General features: G+C 38.0%; 1 protein-coding gene across 2 annotated transcripts in view; it reads right to left on the reverse strand.

Annotated features, from left to right (window-relative positions):
• The window catches only part of Frmd3 (FERM domain containing 3), a 199,547-nt gene that overhangs the window by 54,100 nt on the left and 125,382 nt on the right, over positions 1 to 20,065 (reverse strand). For both annotated transcript variants that reach the window (XM_052718463.1, XM_052718461.1), the window contains exons 7-8: positions 5,756 to 5,843; positions 2,785 to 2,873 (exon numbers count right to left, since the gene is read on the reverse strand). In XM_052718463.1, the coding sequence (XP_052574423.1) occupies positions 2,785 to 2,873; positions 5,756 to 5,843 (177 nt within the window). The remainder of the gene's footprint in view (positions 1 to 2,784; positions 2,874 to 5,755; positions 5,844 to 20,065) is intronic.

Here is a 20,065-nt window from a genome sequence, read left to right on the forward strand (position 1 = left end):
GTGTACATACTTGGTTTTGGTATTACAGTAATACTGGCTTCATAGGAGGGGTTTGTAAGTACTCTATATTTCTATTTTTTGAATAATTTAAGAAATAATGGTTGTAGATTTTCTTTGGAACACTGTTAGAATTCTGCTTATCTTTATAGTTTATAAATCAATCTATCATGAAGCTACTAGGTAAATGGTTACTTCCTGTTTTACTTTTATTTCTATTGATGTGAAAAATACTCTGGCCAAAAGGAACTCAAGGGAAGAAAAGTTTTTTTTTCAGGTTACAACTCTAAGACATAATCCATCATTGAGAGAAGTTAAGGCAGGAACTCAAGGTAGGAACTTGAAGGTAGCCCATCACTCTACTCTACACAGCAAGTTCCAACCAAGGAATCTATAGCCAATCAGTATGGCAGGAACCATAGTTTTCTTACAGTTTAAAATTACCTGCCTAGGGAATGGTGCTGTCCACAGTCAGCTGACCCCTCCCATATCAATTAATAGTCCAGACAGTTTACCACAGAAATGTCCATAGGCCAATCTGATTTGGGGTATTTCTCAATTTAGCAATAAACAATGTGACGAAAGAGAGAGAGAGAGAGAGAGAGAGAGAGAGAGAGAGAGAGAGAGAGAGAGAGAGAAGACAATTTCTGTGGGGAAGGGGAACGAAATGATTCATTTCATTTTACACTTACATGTAATAGCTAATGGAAGTCAGTGTGGCAGGAACTTAAGGTAGGAACCTGGAGGCGGAAACTGAGGCATTGACCATAGAGGAATGCTGCTTACTAGCTTGCTTCTCTGGCTTGTTCAGTTAAGTTTCTTATATAGCCCAGGCCCATCAGTCAGAGGTGGCACCACTAAGAATAAGCTGGACCCTTCTCCATTAAGTAATAATTAAGGAAATATCCCCACTGACATGCTCATAGGCTAATTTGATAGAAACAGTTCCTCATTTTAAATCCCTCTTCCTGTGTATGTCTAGAAATTTAGATCAAATTAATAAAAGCTAACTAGCAGAGTCTACTCCCTATTAACTTGACAACAAACATATTACTATTAAACCATAATTTTTCTTTACTTTGTCCCCAAGATCTCATGTTCATATCACAGTATAAAACACAGTCCTACTTTTAATAAAATAAAGCTCCATGGTCTTTTAAAATTTTTCAATAATTTAAAAATTGAAGTTCTCTTTAAAAATCCACTTACTTGCCGGGCGGTGGTGGCGCACGCCTTTAATCCCAGCACTCGGGAGGCAGAGCCAGGCGGATCTCTGTGAGTTCGAGGCCAGTCTGGGCTACCAAGTGAGTTCCAGGAAAGGCGCAAAGCTACACAGAGAAACCCTGTCTCGAAAAACCAAAAAAAAAAAAAAAAAAAAAAAAAAAAAAAAATCCACTTACTTTATTGTTGGTTCCTATAAAATCCATACTACATCACCATTTCTTATTTAAAAAAAAAAAAACAAAAACAAAAACACCAGGGCAGAGGAACCATCATATTAAATCAGAACCACACTCTAACTGTGAAAATAGATCAGTGTCCAATATCTGGGACTCACTCATGATCTTCTGGGCTCCAAAGAGCTTGGGTATCCCCATCACTCTAGCTCTACAATCAATAGTACGCACAGAGGATTAGCGTGCTCCAGTCTACACCTGCCACTGCCCTTAGTGGTCATCCCGTGGTGATGCTATCTGCATCTGAGACTACACCTCCACTGATAGCTATCTGGCTTCACTTCAGGAACCCTGATTCTGCCACATGCTGCCAATCCTCAGTTTTCTTCCATGAAAAGGGGTTTCATGTCATGGGGTTTCTACTGTAACTGAGGGTGCACCATTACAAATGGCTGTTCCTGGACCTTCTTCAAGGACTCTGAACCTGCCACATAGTGCCGAGCCTCAGCTGTTCTTCATGATGCCTTTATGCCTTAAAAAGCAGCATGATGTGGGCGATTCTTAGACATGAACATGTTTGACTTTCAGGCTGAGATGCATCTTTGGCTCTCTCTGGACCACAGGTGGTGGTGGTTATTAATAACATCTGACTTTTCTGTCTCACCTAACCATTGTTAATTGTTCCAGTAAAGCAAAGGTTTCGTTTCCACAGATTCTTAACAAAAAGTATCATGCAAACAACCCTGATAGCATCTTTTCTTTCTTCTGAATCCATTGTTTTACATTCTTTCAGCATTATATCCCAATTTCCCACAGAACAGCCCATTAAGCTCTAAACAGTCAATCTCTGTGGTGCCCCAAAGCTCCAAAATCCTGTAACAATCTTCTCCAAAACCAACACGTTCAGGTGTGTCCCAGAAAGACCCTACTTTGGGTTCCAATTTTTTTTAAAATATAGTTTCCTATATTTTAAAAAATATAGGAAAAAAAAGCAGAGACCTTGGAGGAACAAGCTTGCTTGTTCCAAAGACTTGGTCTGCTACCTTTTGCATACAGCACAGCCCTGCCTGCCCAGGTTTGCTGTAAACAACAGCGGGATAGGCCTTATTACATTAATTGGCCATCAAGAAAAGGACTCACAGATATGCCTGTGGGTTAATGATGTTTTTATTGATGAAGTTCTTCAGTTGAGCGTCACTCTTCTCAGGTATATCTAGTATTTGTGTCAAGTTGACAAAAGCTAACAAAAACACCAGATAACCTTAAGATGTATCAAGTTGACAGTTAAAGCTAAGCAGGATACCACCTAATAGTACCAGAAAAAATAATGCTAAAGAAAAAGGGGGTAGATCAAGAAAAAGGTAAGCCATTTTTTCAAAGTTGTACTTACCATTTTCTCAAATGGATTCTCTTATTTCCCTGGAACACCACAAACCCTGCAGCAGTGAATCCTAAAAATGCTGTAGCACCTCTTGAATCCTGAAGAAATAAAAATAAAGAACTATTTGGATTGAGAAATATAAGTGGTAAATGACATGATCATTTTCCTTCATCTTGGGTTAATTCAGACCAAGGCTAGTGATTATAGCTATAATCTATTAAGATGGATTTCCCAAGAACATGACTTACAAACTCTGGAAAAATCTAGAGTTATGCATTGTTTTTCTTCCAGAAATAGACATCTTGCTCTAGCAGGAACCACATAAAAAAAAAAAATTAAAGATTTCTTCCAAACACTCTAGTTTCCAGTGTTTTGAATTGCTTGTGCTCTGGATCTTCTCTGTAATGTCAGCAAACTATTCTTGGTTGCCTTTAGCTCTCTAATACGATGAAATCAAAACTTTGACCATTTCTGCTAACCTGATTCAAACACATGCAGAATTTCTGGCAATATCAGTATAAAAAATCACCAGAAAAAGTCTACTTAACTCCCAACCAAACCTGAAACTCCAAGCAACTCATGGATAACTTGAAGTCAAGAAATAACAGAAAAATTCAGTGAGTTTCCAAACAAGAAAATAAACAGAGGGGAATATATTTCTGGGAAGAATCTAAGCCACTGAATGAAATAAACATTTATATCATCACTAGGGGCAACTGGGAAATATCATAAAATAATTGTGCCGGCACAAAAAGAAGATGCCTATGTCAATACAGACAAGTAGAACCATCCTAGCACATTCATGTCACCTGGCAGCCTAGCTGCCATGCTCACAGAGTCTGAGGTAATTAGGGTTAGGTAAGCTTTGGGCAAACAGATCTTTATGATGTTTCCCAAGTACTGATAATGAGCAGACTGAGTTGAGTATACTAGATCCAATACTTAGCTGATAAGCTGGCTTGGTCTGGGTAAGTATAAATGCTAAAGAATAACTACAAAACTTATTTTTAGTATCCTGATTGACATGAATTCAGTCTAGATTAGTGCTATTATCTGGTTGATACATAGTTAAAATGCAGAAAAGAAAACTTGGATTGCATGAATCATTTCTCAGGAATATGAACACAAAACCAGTTTAGGAAACTGATAAGAGGGAATTTGCCTGTCTGGATAGCTAAATTAGCAAAGTGCCAACTATCTAAAATATAAAGATCTGAGTTGAGATCCCCAAACTCATATTTAAAAATATCTGTATTTGACAATATATGCTTGTAACCCTAACTTTGGTTATGGAATGAGGAGAGGTTATTTAAAATACCAGCCTAGCCAAATCAATAAGCTACCAGTTCAGTGAGAGACTCTTTCTAATAAAATTGGGGTGCAGAGAGATTAATGAAAGACACTCAAGCTGACCTTGGGCCTCCACATGTAAGTACACACATGTGCACACTCACCTACACACATGTATCACACACACGAGAAAGAGATATAGACAAAGATAGAGACACAGTGAAACAGTGTGTAACTCTGAGATAGAGCATAGGCAATTCTGATAAAAGTTATATATATATATTCCATCCTTGTGGAAAATGTTATCAAATAATGAGAAAAAGAACAAGATCAACAAATATTCTCACTTAATGTAACTTAAAATGTTTCTTTTCTTTCTCTTTCACTTTCTCCATTTTGAAGACTACATTGAAAAGTTAACATAATTTTTTTTCATGGCTGTAACGTAAGTTACACTAATTTGTTGGCCAGAGATGTCCAAGAGACTCCCCAAACATACAGCTTATTGCTTTTTCCTTGGTAACACCATAGTGGTGGAAGGTAGGATCCTATTTGCTGAAGACACCATGCACTTCAGAAACAGCGCCCAGAGACCTCTGAGCTGGAACTGGTCAGAAAGCCTTCTCTATGGGGATGCATGGTACCAGAAGATTCCATGCAAGCTTCCAAAGGAGTGAGACAACCAAGAGTCCTACCCAGCTATAATGCCTATGAATCACATCAATGGCCAGCAAGGCATGATAAGCCTAAAGGTGCCGTAGTGGCAGGCCTATCTTGGCGATAACCAAGAACTCTCTAACTGGACTAAAATGCACACCGAGAGGGAGACCGTGCTTCATACTGTAAATCTAGCTAACTACTCAGTGCTAATGAAGTCCTGATTATTGGAGGAGAACTTACAACTACTAATTTTCCAAACTAGCATAATCCCTAACAACAAGCCGTAAAGAACTGTCTTTATACCCACAGAGAAGTGTATCCTTCACTTACCATCAAGTAAACTTCTGTTTTAAACAGACGGGAACTATTACAGAAAATCACATGTAATCAAAATGCAGAGTTGTAGAGCCCAGTCCCAATGGACACATCTATAAAGCATTCCCCCACCGAGGGCTGAAAGACAGTAGGAATGAACGAGGAATACCCTGGGTCTGTACCAAGTGGCAAAGTTCCCAGGGAATGAAGGTGGGTGAAGCTCCTGTGTGCAGGTTGCTGCAGTAGTCAGGAATGGTAGACAAGAATTATAATAAAGTTTGCCTACCCGAGTCCGCACCTAGACACTGGGGCCTATGGTACAGAGTGATTCTGTGGGTACATGGGCATCAAAGAGGAAGAGAAATGGACTTGACAGAAAGTCTGTAAAGGGTGGCCCCAAGACTACTATTTTGTTGGTAAAGACCTTGAAAGGAAACTTGTTTGAATACTCTCATTTTCTGAGGGAAATCATCCATTATATATATATCTCAATTTAGGAAAATTTGGCTACTCCAATACAATTAGTGAGCATTTCTAGGTCTCTGGCACAGACCCCAGTCACATCTAAAACATGTGATCATAGCCTACTTTTGTCTTCCAAATGATTGTTATGATAAGGCTGTACAAATTTAAGGGTATTCTGCCAGGCCTACATGACAATAATTTTATTTTGGACAAAATGATGATTATATGGTGACCTGCTTGAGGCAGTTACCTTGCATGGGTGAGGATCTACCCCGTAAGTCTCCAATGTATGAGCTTTCAGGAGTAGGTTGAATTCAGCAATCGCTGGGCTCTGACCTCTAAAATGACACATACACACACATACAAAAAAAAAATCATTAGAGAATTCAAATAAAATACAGTCAACAAACACAAGAAGTCCCTTTAATCAATCAAATATTTTCTGTTTAATATAAATAAGTCTAGGTACATCCATCAGTATTTCTCACCATGCAGAACCCTTTATGAATGTCACATTTTGTAGTTAATTGTACAAAAATACAGTGAGCTAGTTGTACAAAATACAGCTAATTGTACAAAAATACCAGCATAGTGAGTAGTATACAGTTAATAAATATTATCAAGTTACCAGTAAGGATGTCCCCACAAACTAAATCTAATACAAAAGAAAACTCAAGATCTCTTCTTTACTATGTATTTTTAAAAGATTATCCAGGATGATGGTGTTTCTTCTTCAGACCAGAAAGAGAGCAATCTTATCTCCCCAACAACAATCCTAAACAGAACCTCTGGGTCTAAAAACACTTATAAGTAATTCTACAAAAAGCCCTGGATCATCAGAGGAAGTCTCAAATACTACTTCTAGAATTGTCCCCTATGTTAGTAAACAAGCTGCGGGCAGAAGGCGGCTAGCAAATACAGTGTCAGGAAGAACTGACTTGCGCATTGAGATTATGTAATATTTCAAAGATCCAGCTTTGACTAACAAGGGCATCTCACATGTACCACAAAAAATCCAAACCATTCCCAGTCAAGAAGTGTATGCTATGGAAAAACAGAATGTAATTTTATATTCTAATTACAAACTTATATTGTACCATTAAATCTAACTGCACCCAAGGTTCTACATATAGAAGGATTGTCACTCAATCCCTTCAAAATACTAAAGGACTCATCATTACTTTAAATTAAAATGGTGTCCATGCGCTTTCTCCCTGAAGCATTTCAGTTCTTCCTTTACTCTTACTGCACTGAAGTTTTGCTTCAGTATGTCTGCAGAACATCTTCATCATAATCAGTTCAACCTCTCTTTCCTTGATCTCTCTGTCTCTGTCTTGCTAACACACACACTCCTACTTGCTTTAGGACAAAGCCAATGAAGTTGTGTTATCCCAAATGTTACTGAACAACGATCTCTTCTGACAGCCTTCAATGCAAAACTTCAACCTTAGTAACTTGGACAGAATTCATGGGGCACCAATATCAAAGCCAATGTGTCCCTTTGCCTCCTAAAGTTTCAGGACAGTGCCTCTGCATGGACTCATACTTTTGTCTTAGTTGAAAGGCTCTCATTCTACCACAGACTAGTTAGAACTCTTCTGCTATATAGCGATGGCCACTTTCCTGATTCTGAAATGGTCAGTGCATTTTTATTTTATTTTTAATTTAAAAATTATTAATTTTATGTGAATAGGTGTTTTGCTTGCATGTATGTCTGTGTACCATACACATGCCTGGTGCTTTGGGAGGCCAGCAGGGGGTATTAGATACTGTGGAACTGGAGTTACAGATGGTTGTGAGCTACCATGTGGGTGTTGAAAATTTAACCTGGGTCCTCTGGAAGAGCAGCAAATGCTCTTAATCATGACTGAGCCATCTCTGTAGCGCCTAATAGTACATTTTAAAAGCCATACATTATTCTTTTATAAAGTTTAAATTGTCTTTAAGGTCCATCTTTCTTTTTCTAGTCCATGTAACAAACAAAGGTTACAGTTCAATTCACCCTTCACACTTTCATATGCTATATGCTTGTTCCTTAGAATGTTAAGTTGAGAGATGGGCTCTTTTAGAGATTTGTGATGAAATGCAAAAGACAGTAGGGATGTTACCCTCAAAAGCATGATTGTAGTTCTCATGACATCCTAGTTAATATCTCTGTGAGAGATAGGTATTATAAATAGAGCAATACAAAGGCTGGGATGATGGCTCAGTGTATAAAGTGCTGTTGTGCAAGAATGAGGACATGAGTTTGTATTCACAGAACCCATGTGAAAGACAGACACAATAGCTGCACCTATTGCAATGTAGGAGGTGGAGACAGCAGAATCACTGGAAAATCTCACAGGCCAGATAGCATGGTGTACATAGCAGTGAAAAGCAAGACTCTGCCTAAAATAAGGTGGAAGGCAAGTAGAGATACCTGAGGTTCTCTGCTCCACTCTGCAAGCATGCATCTGTATTCACACACACACACACACACACACACACACACACAGAGAGAGAGAGAGAGAGAGAGAGAGAGAGAGAGAGAGAGAGAGAGAGACAGAGAGAGAGACAGAGAGAGAGAGAGACAGAGACACAGAGACAGAGACACAGAAACGGAGTGATTCAGATAAAGGAAGCTTAGCTCCTGAGTGGCTTGCCTCTAGGTATGGTGTTTTGCACTTCCAAACATGCGCTCACCACACTGCCATCTGTAATGTTGCAATACAGGCAGAGCTAAACAGATGATCATGTCATACTCTTGAATCTATAACAGTAGGAGCTAAATGAATCTATTTTCAAATATAGTAGCCAGCCTCTAGTGTTTTGTGATAACAACAGAAAGGAAATAGACTAAAATGGAAGATGACTAATTTTCCCTTACCTAAGTGATATTTTCGTGACTATGTCTCCATCTTTTCTATATCTCATTGATATTTGTTTTAATTACCAAACTTAGTACCAGATGACAGCAGAATTCCAGGCCTGCCCAACTCCAGGGGATTTTCAGTTAAACTCTTGTATCTCTACTAATCAGAGATTGTTATCCAGGGTGTAAAAAACAAGTTGCAGCATGAAAGAAATACATCAGCAATGAGGGCAACCAAGAAAGTATTAGTATCTAGAATACTTTTTAAACTCCCAATAATCAATAAACAACATTTAAAAAATACAGATAACTAAGAAAAAATGGACAAAAGTCTTAACATACGCTTAACAGGTAGGCAGTATAAACATTCATCAACTATGTGGAAATAGGCTCAACCTCTTTACAATAAACAGAACACAACTTAAAACTATAAAAGACCCTTAAAATATCTGGGCATGATAAAACTAAAAAGACTGACAAAAACTAGCAACAGTGAGGGTGCACAACAAAAACAAGCATCCTGTGCTGATGAGGAAAATCAAGTTGGTATAATTAATATGGAAAGGAAAACTTTGGCACTACCTGCTAATATTTACTTTGTTTATGAGAACTTATAGCAATTCTACTCATAGTTACACATTCAACATAATCATAATTGTTATACCAAGAAATATATAAAGTTTCACAGCAGTGGTTTTTGTAGTAGCAAAATAGAGAAAGCAATGTAAATGTATATCTACTAGCAGTAGAGTAGATGTAAGATGTAATACTGTACAGCCATAAAAATAAATAAATGAAAAGCAAGGATATAAAGAAAATGGGTTAATATCACAAGTATAAAGAGCCAAAGAACCTAAAACACATTAGTAAGTACTGAATGTTCTACAAGTTTAATAAGGGAGAAAACTGAAGATGAAATTGAAGTATTGAAATTCATATGTGTCAGGCTGGAGAGATGGCTCAGAGGTTAAGAACACTGGCTGCTCTTTCGGAGGTCCTGAGTTCAATTCCCAGCACCCATATGGTGGCTCACAACCATCTGTAATGAGATCTGATGCCCTCTTCTAAATAAATATATAAATCTTCAAAAAAAAAAAAAAGAAATTCATATGTGTCTTAGTATCAGGTCTTAAGTTTAAATCTAATCCATTTTGAGTTGATCTTTATGTAGTTATCCTGGTTAGTTTTATATCAACTTGATATAAGCTCTTGTCATCAGAGAAGAGGGAGCCTCAATTGAGAAAAAAACTTCTGTAGGATTGGGCTGTAGGTAAGCCTGTGGGGTATATATATATATTTTTTAAATTAGTGATTGATGTGGGAGGGTTCAGTCCATTGTAGTTGTGCTTGTGATTTTGGGTTCTATAAGAAAACAGGCTGAACAAGCCACAGAGTACAAGCCAGTAGGTTGCACTCCTCCATGGCCTCTGCATCAGCTCCTGTCTCTAGGTTCTGCTCTATTTGAGTCCCTGTCCTGGCTTCATTTGATGATGAAGCATACACAAAAATAACCCTTTCTTCTTCAACTTAACCTTGATCATGGTGTTTCATTACAGCAATAGAAATCCTAACTAGGACAACAGTGAAATGTGTGGATCTCGTTTTATTCTTTTGCATGATGATTGTGGGATCCCGTTCTCGGGTTCCTCGTGGCTTTACCCAGCAGGTCCGCATAGAGGATGATTAGGACCACGGGCCTGAGTGCAGGTGTCTGGGATGGTCTGCACTTGGCTGTGCTGGGGGAGGAGGTCTTTTGCTCCACCCCTTGGCATCTCTATAAAAACCCTGGGGCAGAGACAGTCGGGGCCCGTTGGAATAGGTTCCAGGCCCTCTCGAGGCTATCCTTTATTTTCTATCTGTTTATCTCCGCGATATTCTCCGCAATAAATCCTTCTATCTAATATTTCCTGCTGCTCGCACTCAAGAAAACTCTGGGGAACTGTGGGGGTGGTTGGGTAAACGCCCCACAGATGATAATTGCTTTCCCAACACAGGTTGATAAGACAATGCTTTTTTTACTACCATGTGTTTTGGGCTCTTTGCTGCATATCGCTGCTGTAAGTGCATCAAATTATTTTTGGGCTTCCTGTTTTCGTTCATTGTTTTTGTATCTACTTTATGCCAGTATCATGATGTTTTGGTTAACTACAGTCTGATTGTATATTCTTCAGTCAGGTAGTGGGATGTCCTCAGCTTTGTTCATGTTGCTCAGTTGTTTTGATTATTGAGGGTCCTTTATGGTTTTATGTGAGGTTTAGACTTAGTTGTTTCCATTTCTACCCCTTAGTTGTAGCATTTGCTCCATTTTTACCCCTGAACATGACTGAAAACAAAAAATCTACTGAAGGGAAGTGTCAGTTAAGATATTTAGATACAGTAAAGCAAAGCTCATCTTTAAAATATAAATCCTCATGTCAGTATTGCTTGCTTGGGTTTGTCTGCAAATTTCTGTTAGCTAAGCATCTGAATGAATTAGTTGACAAATTTATACACAAAGAAGGAATCAGTGCAAATGTCAGAGAAGGCAAGAGGATAGAGCCATAGAGGCTAAGACAAGAATTCAATAAACTGAGGTCATGAGACCCTCAAATTACTGAGGAACAACTCATTTAATAATTTGCTTTCATAGTAAGTAATTAAATTCTGTTCCTGTAGTCTCCCACTGAACATTAGTTTCTGGAAAAACTTTGCGACAACAGAAAATAAACATCTTCTGCAAGATGAAGCTTCTCTAAGGAGACATTGAAAAAAAAAGGTCCAGATATTAGTTGCATTTCTTTTTAAGAGACAGCAATTCTAATATATAATTCTCTTAAGATTCTACTAAATTTGCTGAGGTTGAATAATTATGTATTTAGCTATATTTTCCTGTTCTATATTGCATGTCCTGATTACTTTAGCTAACAAGGAACAGTCTTTCTCATATTGGTCTTCTTTGAGTATGCCTTCACAGACAATATAAAACATACAGCTCACAAGAATAAATGGCTATTAGTCACCACTAATTTATAATGAGATGTCGACTGTTGCTGGCCGTATCTGAACTGATTATAAAGTCCAAGCAGAGAAAGGGATGGGTTTGGTGATGCCTGATCCATTTGGATAAAGAAACTCCAGAATTAAATTCAGAGGGAGAAGACCAATAAAACATTCTCATTCTGGGCAGTGGGATTATCCATTTGAGTTAGACTTTGCTGTATCTTGGTTGGGACTCTAGTCATCCTACATTGCTTCAATTTTAAATTTTTTTCACATCTGGCTTTAAATGTTTGGGTATTCTCATAACATTTGTCTTTCAGTATATGCTGGATCATAATTTAAGAGGCTTCTGAGAGTATATGATATATAGCTTGACTATAGAATCTGAGGTCAGTAGGGAAACTCATGCCCTTCAGGACCATCACTGACCCTCTGAGCAGTGCAAACTCATACTGTTCCCCATTGTCCCAGACACATCACAGGCAAGAAGTTCCTTGCCCTGGATGGCATTTGTGGTATCTCAGAGTAAGATAATTCAGTTGTTCAGCAGATTAGAGGTTTTACTATTTGCTCTTATTAATTAATAGTTGTGGCATACTCCTCTTCTACCATTCCTCATTCTTTGAGGACTATGAAAATAATGAAAGCAACAACAACAGATAGGAGTTTCTGCTTCATATGACATGGTAGATTTTAATTCATCTATCTGTCTTTAGATCTCAGAAGAAATAAAAATAGGATTTTGATGTTTACTTCATTTGTTTATTTAGAGTTAGAGGATATCAATGTGGCATATCTTTAAGTATCTGAACTGGGAAAGAAAGTCTCTAGCCTGTCAATTCTAGTCTCTGACTTAGAGAGAGATGGTATATATTGAAATCACCTATCTGCATGGCCAACACTAGATACAACATAACAAATATGAGCAGAGATTCTGGTATGAGGAGAGAGTAAAGGCAAACTGAGGCCATGCAGGACTAAGGCTTTGGGAAAGCAGTAGCACAGAAAAATGATATAGCAGAAGTCCTGGTCTTCTGGCTTGTTCAATCTTTCCATTCTCTCTTTGTGATGATCTTTGAACTGAAGGTTTAGGGGTTGTGTTATAGATGTATAGATTGGGGCAGGGCACACCATGGTCAGTTGTTCTCTTCATTTTGACTAGTTGTGGTTTTCTGTGATCATCTCCATCTGCTGCAAAGAGAAGCTTCTTCATGACGGCTAAGAGCTACATTTATCTGTGGATATAAGAATAGCTGTTTAGAATATAGTTAAAAATTATACTGGTTTAGGAAAGTGGTGGTGGGTTCTGCTCTAGGTTCTATGCTCTCACCACCCATTGGTAGTTTATAGTACCAGGAGTGAATTCCATCTGACTGAGCTCCATGGCTTCTTCTTTCCCTATAGAAACGTTTTAGTTTTATGATGTCTCTTCTATCACTTGTGGGCTTTAATTCACAAGCTAATGGATTCCTACTAATAAAGTTCTTTCTTACACCTATGTCCTATAAAGTACTATCTTTTGACTTGCAGTTTCAGTGCTTCACACTGAAGTCCTTCATCCATTTGAACATTATTTTTGCATAGGCTGATGGATAATGGGTTTAATCTCACTATTCTATGAGTGGAAAACTTGCACCAGCACACTGTCTTTTCTCCAATGTGTATTTCTGGCATCTTTGTCATATGTCAGATGGCTATAATTACATTCATTTATGTTTGGGTCTTCTGCTTTGTTCCACTGATCTAAACATCTGTTTGGGTGTGTCCTTGTTATTACCATGCTTAGTATGGTACTTTTTATATTACTGTAGCTGTGTGACATAGCTTGAAATATGGTATTTTAATCACTCCAGTATTGACCTTTCTCCTCAGGGTTGTTTAGCCTCTCCACAGTCTTTGATTATTTCATATTCCTATTTCTGTAAAGAATATCATGGGCAATTTTGATTGGGATTGCACTGAATCAGTTAACTGTTGGTAGAATGGTCATTTTCACAGTATTAATTCTACTAACCCATGAGCATGGGCTGTCTGTATGAATTCTAATGTCCTCTCCAATCACCTTTTTCATAGATTTAAAGTTTTAATTGTAGAGGGATTTTTACCAACTTTGTGAGTTTTTTCTTACATATTTTATTTTGTTTTAATAGTTGAGAATGTGAGTGTGTCTATGATATCTTTCTCATTGTATTGTTGTTGATATATAGAAAGGCTACAGATTTTGTAAGTTTATTTTTTTTTCTTTTGCCAAGTTGCTGAAATTGTCAATAATTTCTAGGAGTTTTATGCTGTAATTTTTGGGACCCCTTATATAAATCATATCTTCTGCAGATAGGGATACTTTGGTTTCTTCTTTTCTACCTCTATTTTAATTTCCCTTTTTATGTCTTGCTGCTTTAGCTAGTGTATCAGGGACTATACTGAAAAAGAGTGGGGTAGTGGATGTTTCTGTCTTTCTTGTGGTTGCAAAATATTTTGTTTCATTTTTAATTGTTTGATAATCCCATAATACATAAAATGCATTTTGATCAAATCAAATCTTCCTCCACCTCTAATTCCTGGCTGTATGTTCCCTCCTAATTTCATATGCTCTGTTTTTTAAAAAAATAATTTTTGATGAAGACACATGTGGATTTGTCATAGACAGTATCTAGTATATTGAAATATGTTCTCTCCAGTCTTACTTTGTCTAAGATTTTTATCATGAAGGCATTTGGGATCTTGTCAAAGGCTTTTTTGGCATCTCTTGAGATGATTCTATGATTTTTGTCTTTAAGTTCATTTCTGTGCTTTACTACATTTACTTTTTACCTGTTGAACTACCCCTGTATCTCTGAGATAAAGCCAACTTGATCATAGTTCATGGTCTCGTAAAAGGAACACTGCTTTTATTAATAAAAACTAGGATTTTATTGAGGATTTTTGCATGTATGTTCACTAGGAGTACTGGACTGTAGTTTCCCTTCTGTTTGTTGTGTCTTTACCCGGTTTTGGTATTAGAGTAATACTTGCTTCAAAGGAGGAGTATTCTTTCTATTTTAAGAGTTTTAACAATGTAAGAAATATTGGTTATAGATAATTTTTGCAAGCCTTGTAGAAATCTGGTGTGCATCCATCTGGGGCTGTTCTTTTTTTAGTCTGAGATCTTTTTATTATTGTTTCAATCTCCTGTTATAGATTTATTTAAGTTGTTGATCTCTTCTAGTTTTAACTTCGGTGATTTGGATGAATCCAGAAATTCATCTATTTCTTTTGTATTTTCTAAGTTAAATAAAGATAGGTTTAAAAATGTACTCTCTTATAATGTTCTTAATTTCTTTGCTGTCTGTTATAATATACTGTTCATCTCTGATTTGGTTAGTTTGTGTTACCTCTTATTTTCTTTTGTTTAGCTGGGTGAGGGGTCTGTCAATCTTGTTTACCTGTTCAAAGGGTCAGCTCTTAGGCTCTGACCCGAAAGCCTCCTCCCAGAGGACTAGCTTTCATTGTATTAGAAAAAACAAAACAAAACAAAACACCATATCAGTTTCAAAAGAGGGATGAAACCAACAGTTTTACCCATCTATGATTCCTATAAATCACAATAATGACCAGCATAGCATAATAATCCTAAGGGACCATTAGTCGTACATATACCTTTGCCGTGATTAACAGCTCTTTTGATTAAAATTACGGTCCACTCACCAAGCTCAAAATCATGCCTGGTAATGGTTTGAAACCTAGCCAACTACCCAGGACTAGTGAATTCATTGATCTTGAAGAATAACCTACAACTGCCTCTTTACTAAACCAGTGTAATTCCTAACTAAATTCTAAATATTAATCCTTATTGTCACAGAAAAGGATAGCCTAGACCCCTTATCAAGGGAACTTCTCTTTCCAACAAAGGAGACAATCACAAAACCCCACAACTAATCAAAAGGTAGAGTTGTGGAGTCCGACCACAATGGATATATCTACAACGAAACTCCTTCACCTAAGGCTCAGAGGTAATTGCAGAAGAGAGTGTAGAGAGATTGTCAGAGCCAGACAAACAGAAAGTTTGCTGTGAGATTATATCCTAGAAGCTACACCCATGAAGTTTCACCAACACGGTTGTCTAAATACAACCTAAACAAGGAAGACACCAATAAACAGGCTAAGACGGAAGAAGAAAAGCTCACAAGGCCCAATTCTAAACACCCCTCCCCCCCCCCCCACACACACTGTTGGAGGATAAAATGTCCTTGTGAACACAGATAAGCACTGGAGAAGCCAAAAAAGTTAAACACACATGTTTATTTCTTCAAAGGAAGGTGATGTTTACCTGTCTTCCACTCAGAATGCTGGGAAAGGATGTAGTTTATTACCTGGTGATCTTTTGCTATCTATAGGGCCAGGCTTCAGTAGAATCCCTCAGACTATTATGTGTGTTTATCAGACCCCTCAGCCCCATGCTCAAATCTTGAGCATTGCTTCTTAGTCCATAAAACCCATCCTTATGAGAGATGTCACTTGTACATTACAACAGCCTAAGTAACTTCTGTGTTACCTTAGGGCCAGGCCAAATCCCCACTCCCACAGGCATTATTTTTACCTCAGTCATTCTCCCTAGACCCTTATCTTAAGCATTGTTTCTAAGGCCACAGAATTCGTCTTTATAAAAAAAGCAGTATGCACTTTGTAAAGAGTTTCAATGAAAACATGTCTTAAGCTTTGTTGTGCACACAGGACTGAGTTAATTGTCATCATGAAACTTTCCCCCAAAACTGTGCTTTGCTTAAATATAGCTAAAATAAACCACCTGGTGCCAGATTCCAGAAGTTTGGCCCAGCACCGGCTAAGTCCGGCTGAGCTGAGTTTCATTCTTATCTCACCAAGATCATTTCCCTGTTGGTTGTAGAGCTTGCAGGGACCCCCCCCCCATAAAACATGCAAACACACACACATATGTAACAACAACTAAATAAAAAGAAGCTATGGATTTTAAGGAGAGCAAAGTAAATAGGAAGCTTGGAGGGAGGAAAGGGAAGGGGAGAACAATGTAATTATTTGTGTATTAATCTCAAAAAATGTAAAGAAAACTCACATTCATTTAACAACCACTGTTTCAGTTATTGCTGAAAAGAACATTTCATTATGTGTGAAAAAATGATTTGTATTTCATCCCAATATGTAGTCAACTATAGAGGATCTTCTGTAAACTACTAAGCAGACTCTACATTCTTTGGTATTTGAGAGCAAGTTCTGTAGATCCTGCTTAAGTCCATTTGATATATGATGTCATTTATTTCGATGTTTCTTTTAAATTTTTTCTAGATGACTTGTCTATTGGAAAGAATGGGGCATCAAAGTCACCCATTATTATTGAATTGGAGTTAATGGGTGCCTTTAATTTCAGTAGTATGCTTTTATTAAATCTGGCACCCCAGAGTTTAGTGCACATATGTTAGGGTTGTAATGTCCTTTTGATTAATTTGATTAATTGTTCCCTTGATTATAAAGAAGTATCCTACTTTGTCATTTCTGATTGATACTGTATTATGTTTCTTAATTACTTTTTTCTTCTCTTTTCTTTTTTTCTTTTTTCTTTTTGGAGACAGGGTTTCACTGTGTAGCCCTGGCTTTCCTAGAACTCACTTTGTAGACCAGACTGGCCTCAAACTCACAGATACCTGCCTGCCTCTGCCTCCCCAGTGCTGGGATTAAAGGTGTGACCCACCACCACCTGACTTTTTTCTTTTATTTTTTAATTTTTCTTGTTACATGTATATAGGCTTATAAATTCATAACTATAAGGTCTGAGTCCATGTAATGTTACTCATATATTTATGTTTTTAGGACTAATCACATGGTATTGGTTAACCAATTAGAGGCCTTACCCCTGGTAAATGCTGATTCTTCCTTTCTTAGCAGTCATTAATTACCTGTAGCTTTTCATCTAGTGGTGGGGCCTTGTGAAATTTTCGCTACCTGTCTTTGTTAGGGTTTCTACTGCTGTGATGAAACACTATGAACAAAAGCAGGTTGGGGAGCAAAGGGTTTATTTGGCTTTTATTTCCACATTGCAGTTCATCATTAAAGGATGCCAGGACAGGAACTGAATATGGCAGGAACCCGGAGGTAGGAGCTGATGATGCAGAGGCCCTGGAGGGGTGCTGCCTACTGGCTCGGTCAGCCTGCTTTCTTACTGAATCCAGGACTACATGCCCAGGGGTGGCCAGACCCTCAATGGGCTGGGCCCTTCCCCATATCAATCACTAACTAAGAAAATGTCTTACAGGCCTACCCAATCTTATTGAGGCATTTTCTCAATTGAGGCTCCCTCCTCTCCACTGACTCCATCTTGAGTCAGGTTGACAAAAAACTAGCCAGCACACCACCTACATTGGATATCAAACAGTGTTGTCATTGTTTGCATATTGTTAAGGCTACTGTGTTGTTTTGACTTCATGAGTGCAACTTCCCTGTCCTATATAACAGACATAAACTCACAGTAAATGTCCTGGTCTTCTGACTCCTACAACTTTTTTTCTTTGCCCACCTACTGTGATAGTCTCTCAGCCAAATGCTTAGGGGCTGTGTTGTAGATGAATCAATTGGGCCTGGGTACACCATGGCCAATTGTTCTCTGCATTTTGAGTACTGTGTCTTTCTGTAATGGTCTCACTTGTTGCAAAAGAATCTTCTTTGATGAGGGGTGAGAGCTACACTCATCTGTGGTTCTAAGTATTTCCCCTGCTGTTAAAAACTATACTGGTTTAGGAAAAGGGCAGTGCAAGTTCTCCTCTAGTTTCCATTGTCTCACCAGCCATGGGCAAGGTTTATATTACCAGGCAGGAACTCCCTCCTATTGAACTGGACTCAAGTCCAATTAGACAGCTGTTAGGTGTGACTATTGCAACTCTGAGTATATCTTGCCATGCCGGCAATTGCTGTGGTTCATAGGCATTGCAGCGGGGTAGGACTATTGATTTATTTTCTCCCTTGACAGCTTCTTGCATAACACTTTTTTAGTTCTATAAAAGCTAGTCTTCAGGGAGGAGACTGGCAGGTCACTTACATCTTGATATGCCAAGTCCTGTGTTCAAAGTGTATGGTTTCTTCAGCACTAGTAATTTACCATCAAAATTTGGGATGCAACCAAGGGCAAGTAAAATAGCCTATATCGTCTTAGAGGTCTCTTGGACTCTCCTGATCAATAACTGGATAGGAGGTTTCTCATGACTGTCATAACAGCTTTTGTTAAATAGTCTATGGGTCTTGTGGGTAGTAACATCACCCCAATGGCATAACTCCATTTAAACTCTATCTATCTATCTATCTATCTATCTATCTATCTATCTATCTATCTATATCTATCATCTATCTACCTCTCTATCATCTATCTATCTCTATATCTATCATCTATCTATAGATATATTTATAGAACATGTACTTTGAGATAAACATAAAATTATGACCTAAGACTTTTTCAAACATCTTTAGTGTTATGTATCCCTGCCCTTTCCCTCTCCGTTTGCATTGTCCTCCCTAAGCCCACCCCAGTTAAACCCATTTTCCTGATTTCCATCTTCATAGCACCTGTCAGATAAGGTCAATTTTTTTTTTTTTGATAATAAGATATTGACACCTGCTTGTTTTCTGGTCTCATTTTCTTTGTATCTCTTTCCCATCCTTTCACTTTAAGATGGATTTTGATTTAGTTTCTTTTTTTTTTAAAGATTTATTTATTTATTATGTATACAGTGTTCTGCCTGCATATATGCCTACGTGCCAGAAGAGGGCACCCAGATCTCATTACAGATGGTTGTGAGCCACCATGTGGTTGCTGGGAATTGAACTCAGGACCTCTGGAAGAGCAGTCAGTGCTCTTAACCTCTGAGCCATCTCCCCAGCCCTTGATTTAGTTTCTTAATCCATATCATTAACCTGTGTCTTTTAATTGGAAAGTTGTGGTTACCAGTATTTAAAATTATTATTGAAAAGTAAGTGTTGATGACTATCATTTTTCTGATGGTTAATTTTTAGTCCTATTTTGTATTTCCATAATTACAGCTTCATTTGTCTTCTTTCTGTAGTTTCTTGCTTATGTTTTTTTTCCTGTGTTTAGTTTGAAGTATTGTTTCCAGCATTCTCTGTGGGCTGGTTTGTTGAACATGAATTACTTTATTCCATTTATATCATGGAAATTTTTTCTTTCTCCTTCAACTCTTGCAGTTTTTCTGGGCACAGCATTACGGGTTGGTATATTACTTATCTTTCTACTGCTGTGGTAAGACATTTTGACTGAAAGCGTCTATTTGGGCTGATGTTTCCAGAGGAGTAAAAGTTCACTACCACCATATTAGTGAAGTGTAGTAGCCAGCAGACATGGCAACTGGAGCAGTAAGCTGAGAGGACACAAACAGGAAGGAGAGAGAGAGAGAGAGAGAGAGAGAGAGAGAGAGAGAGAGAGAGAGAGAGAGAGAGAGAGAAAGGACATGGAAGCAACACTAATGTTTTAAATTCTCCAAGTTCACCCCCCAGTTAGATAATTTCTCCATACCAACTGGGACTCATTTCTTCAAATCTACAAGCCTATGAGGGACACTCCCATTCAAACAACCAAAATTGGCATCTGTGGCCTTTTTGTCCTGACACTTTCTCAGGCCTTGCTACTGTAGCACCTGAATAACTACTTGCTTCCTAGTACTGCCCAGTGCAGGAGTAATGTGGGCATTAGTGTTGGGTAACTAATGGATCATGTTC

The sequence above is a fragment of the Peromyscus californicus genome, unplaced genomic scaffold (assembly GCF_007827085.1).
Source record: "Peromyscus californicus insignis strain IS unplaced genomic scaffold, ASM782708v3 Scaffold_5__1_contigs__length_169319896, whole genome shotgun sequence".
NCBI classification, from domain to species: domain Eukaryota; kingdom Metazoa; phylum Chordata; class Mammalia; order Rodentia; family Cricetidae; genus Peromyscus; species Peromyscus californicus.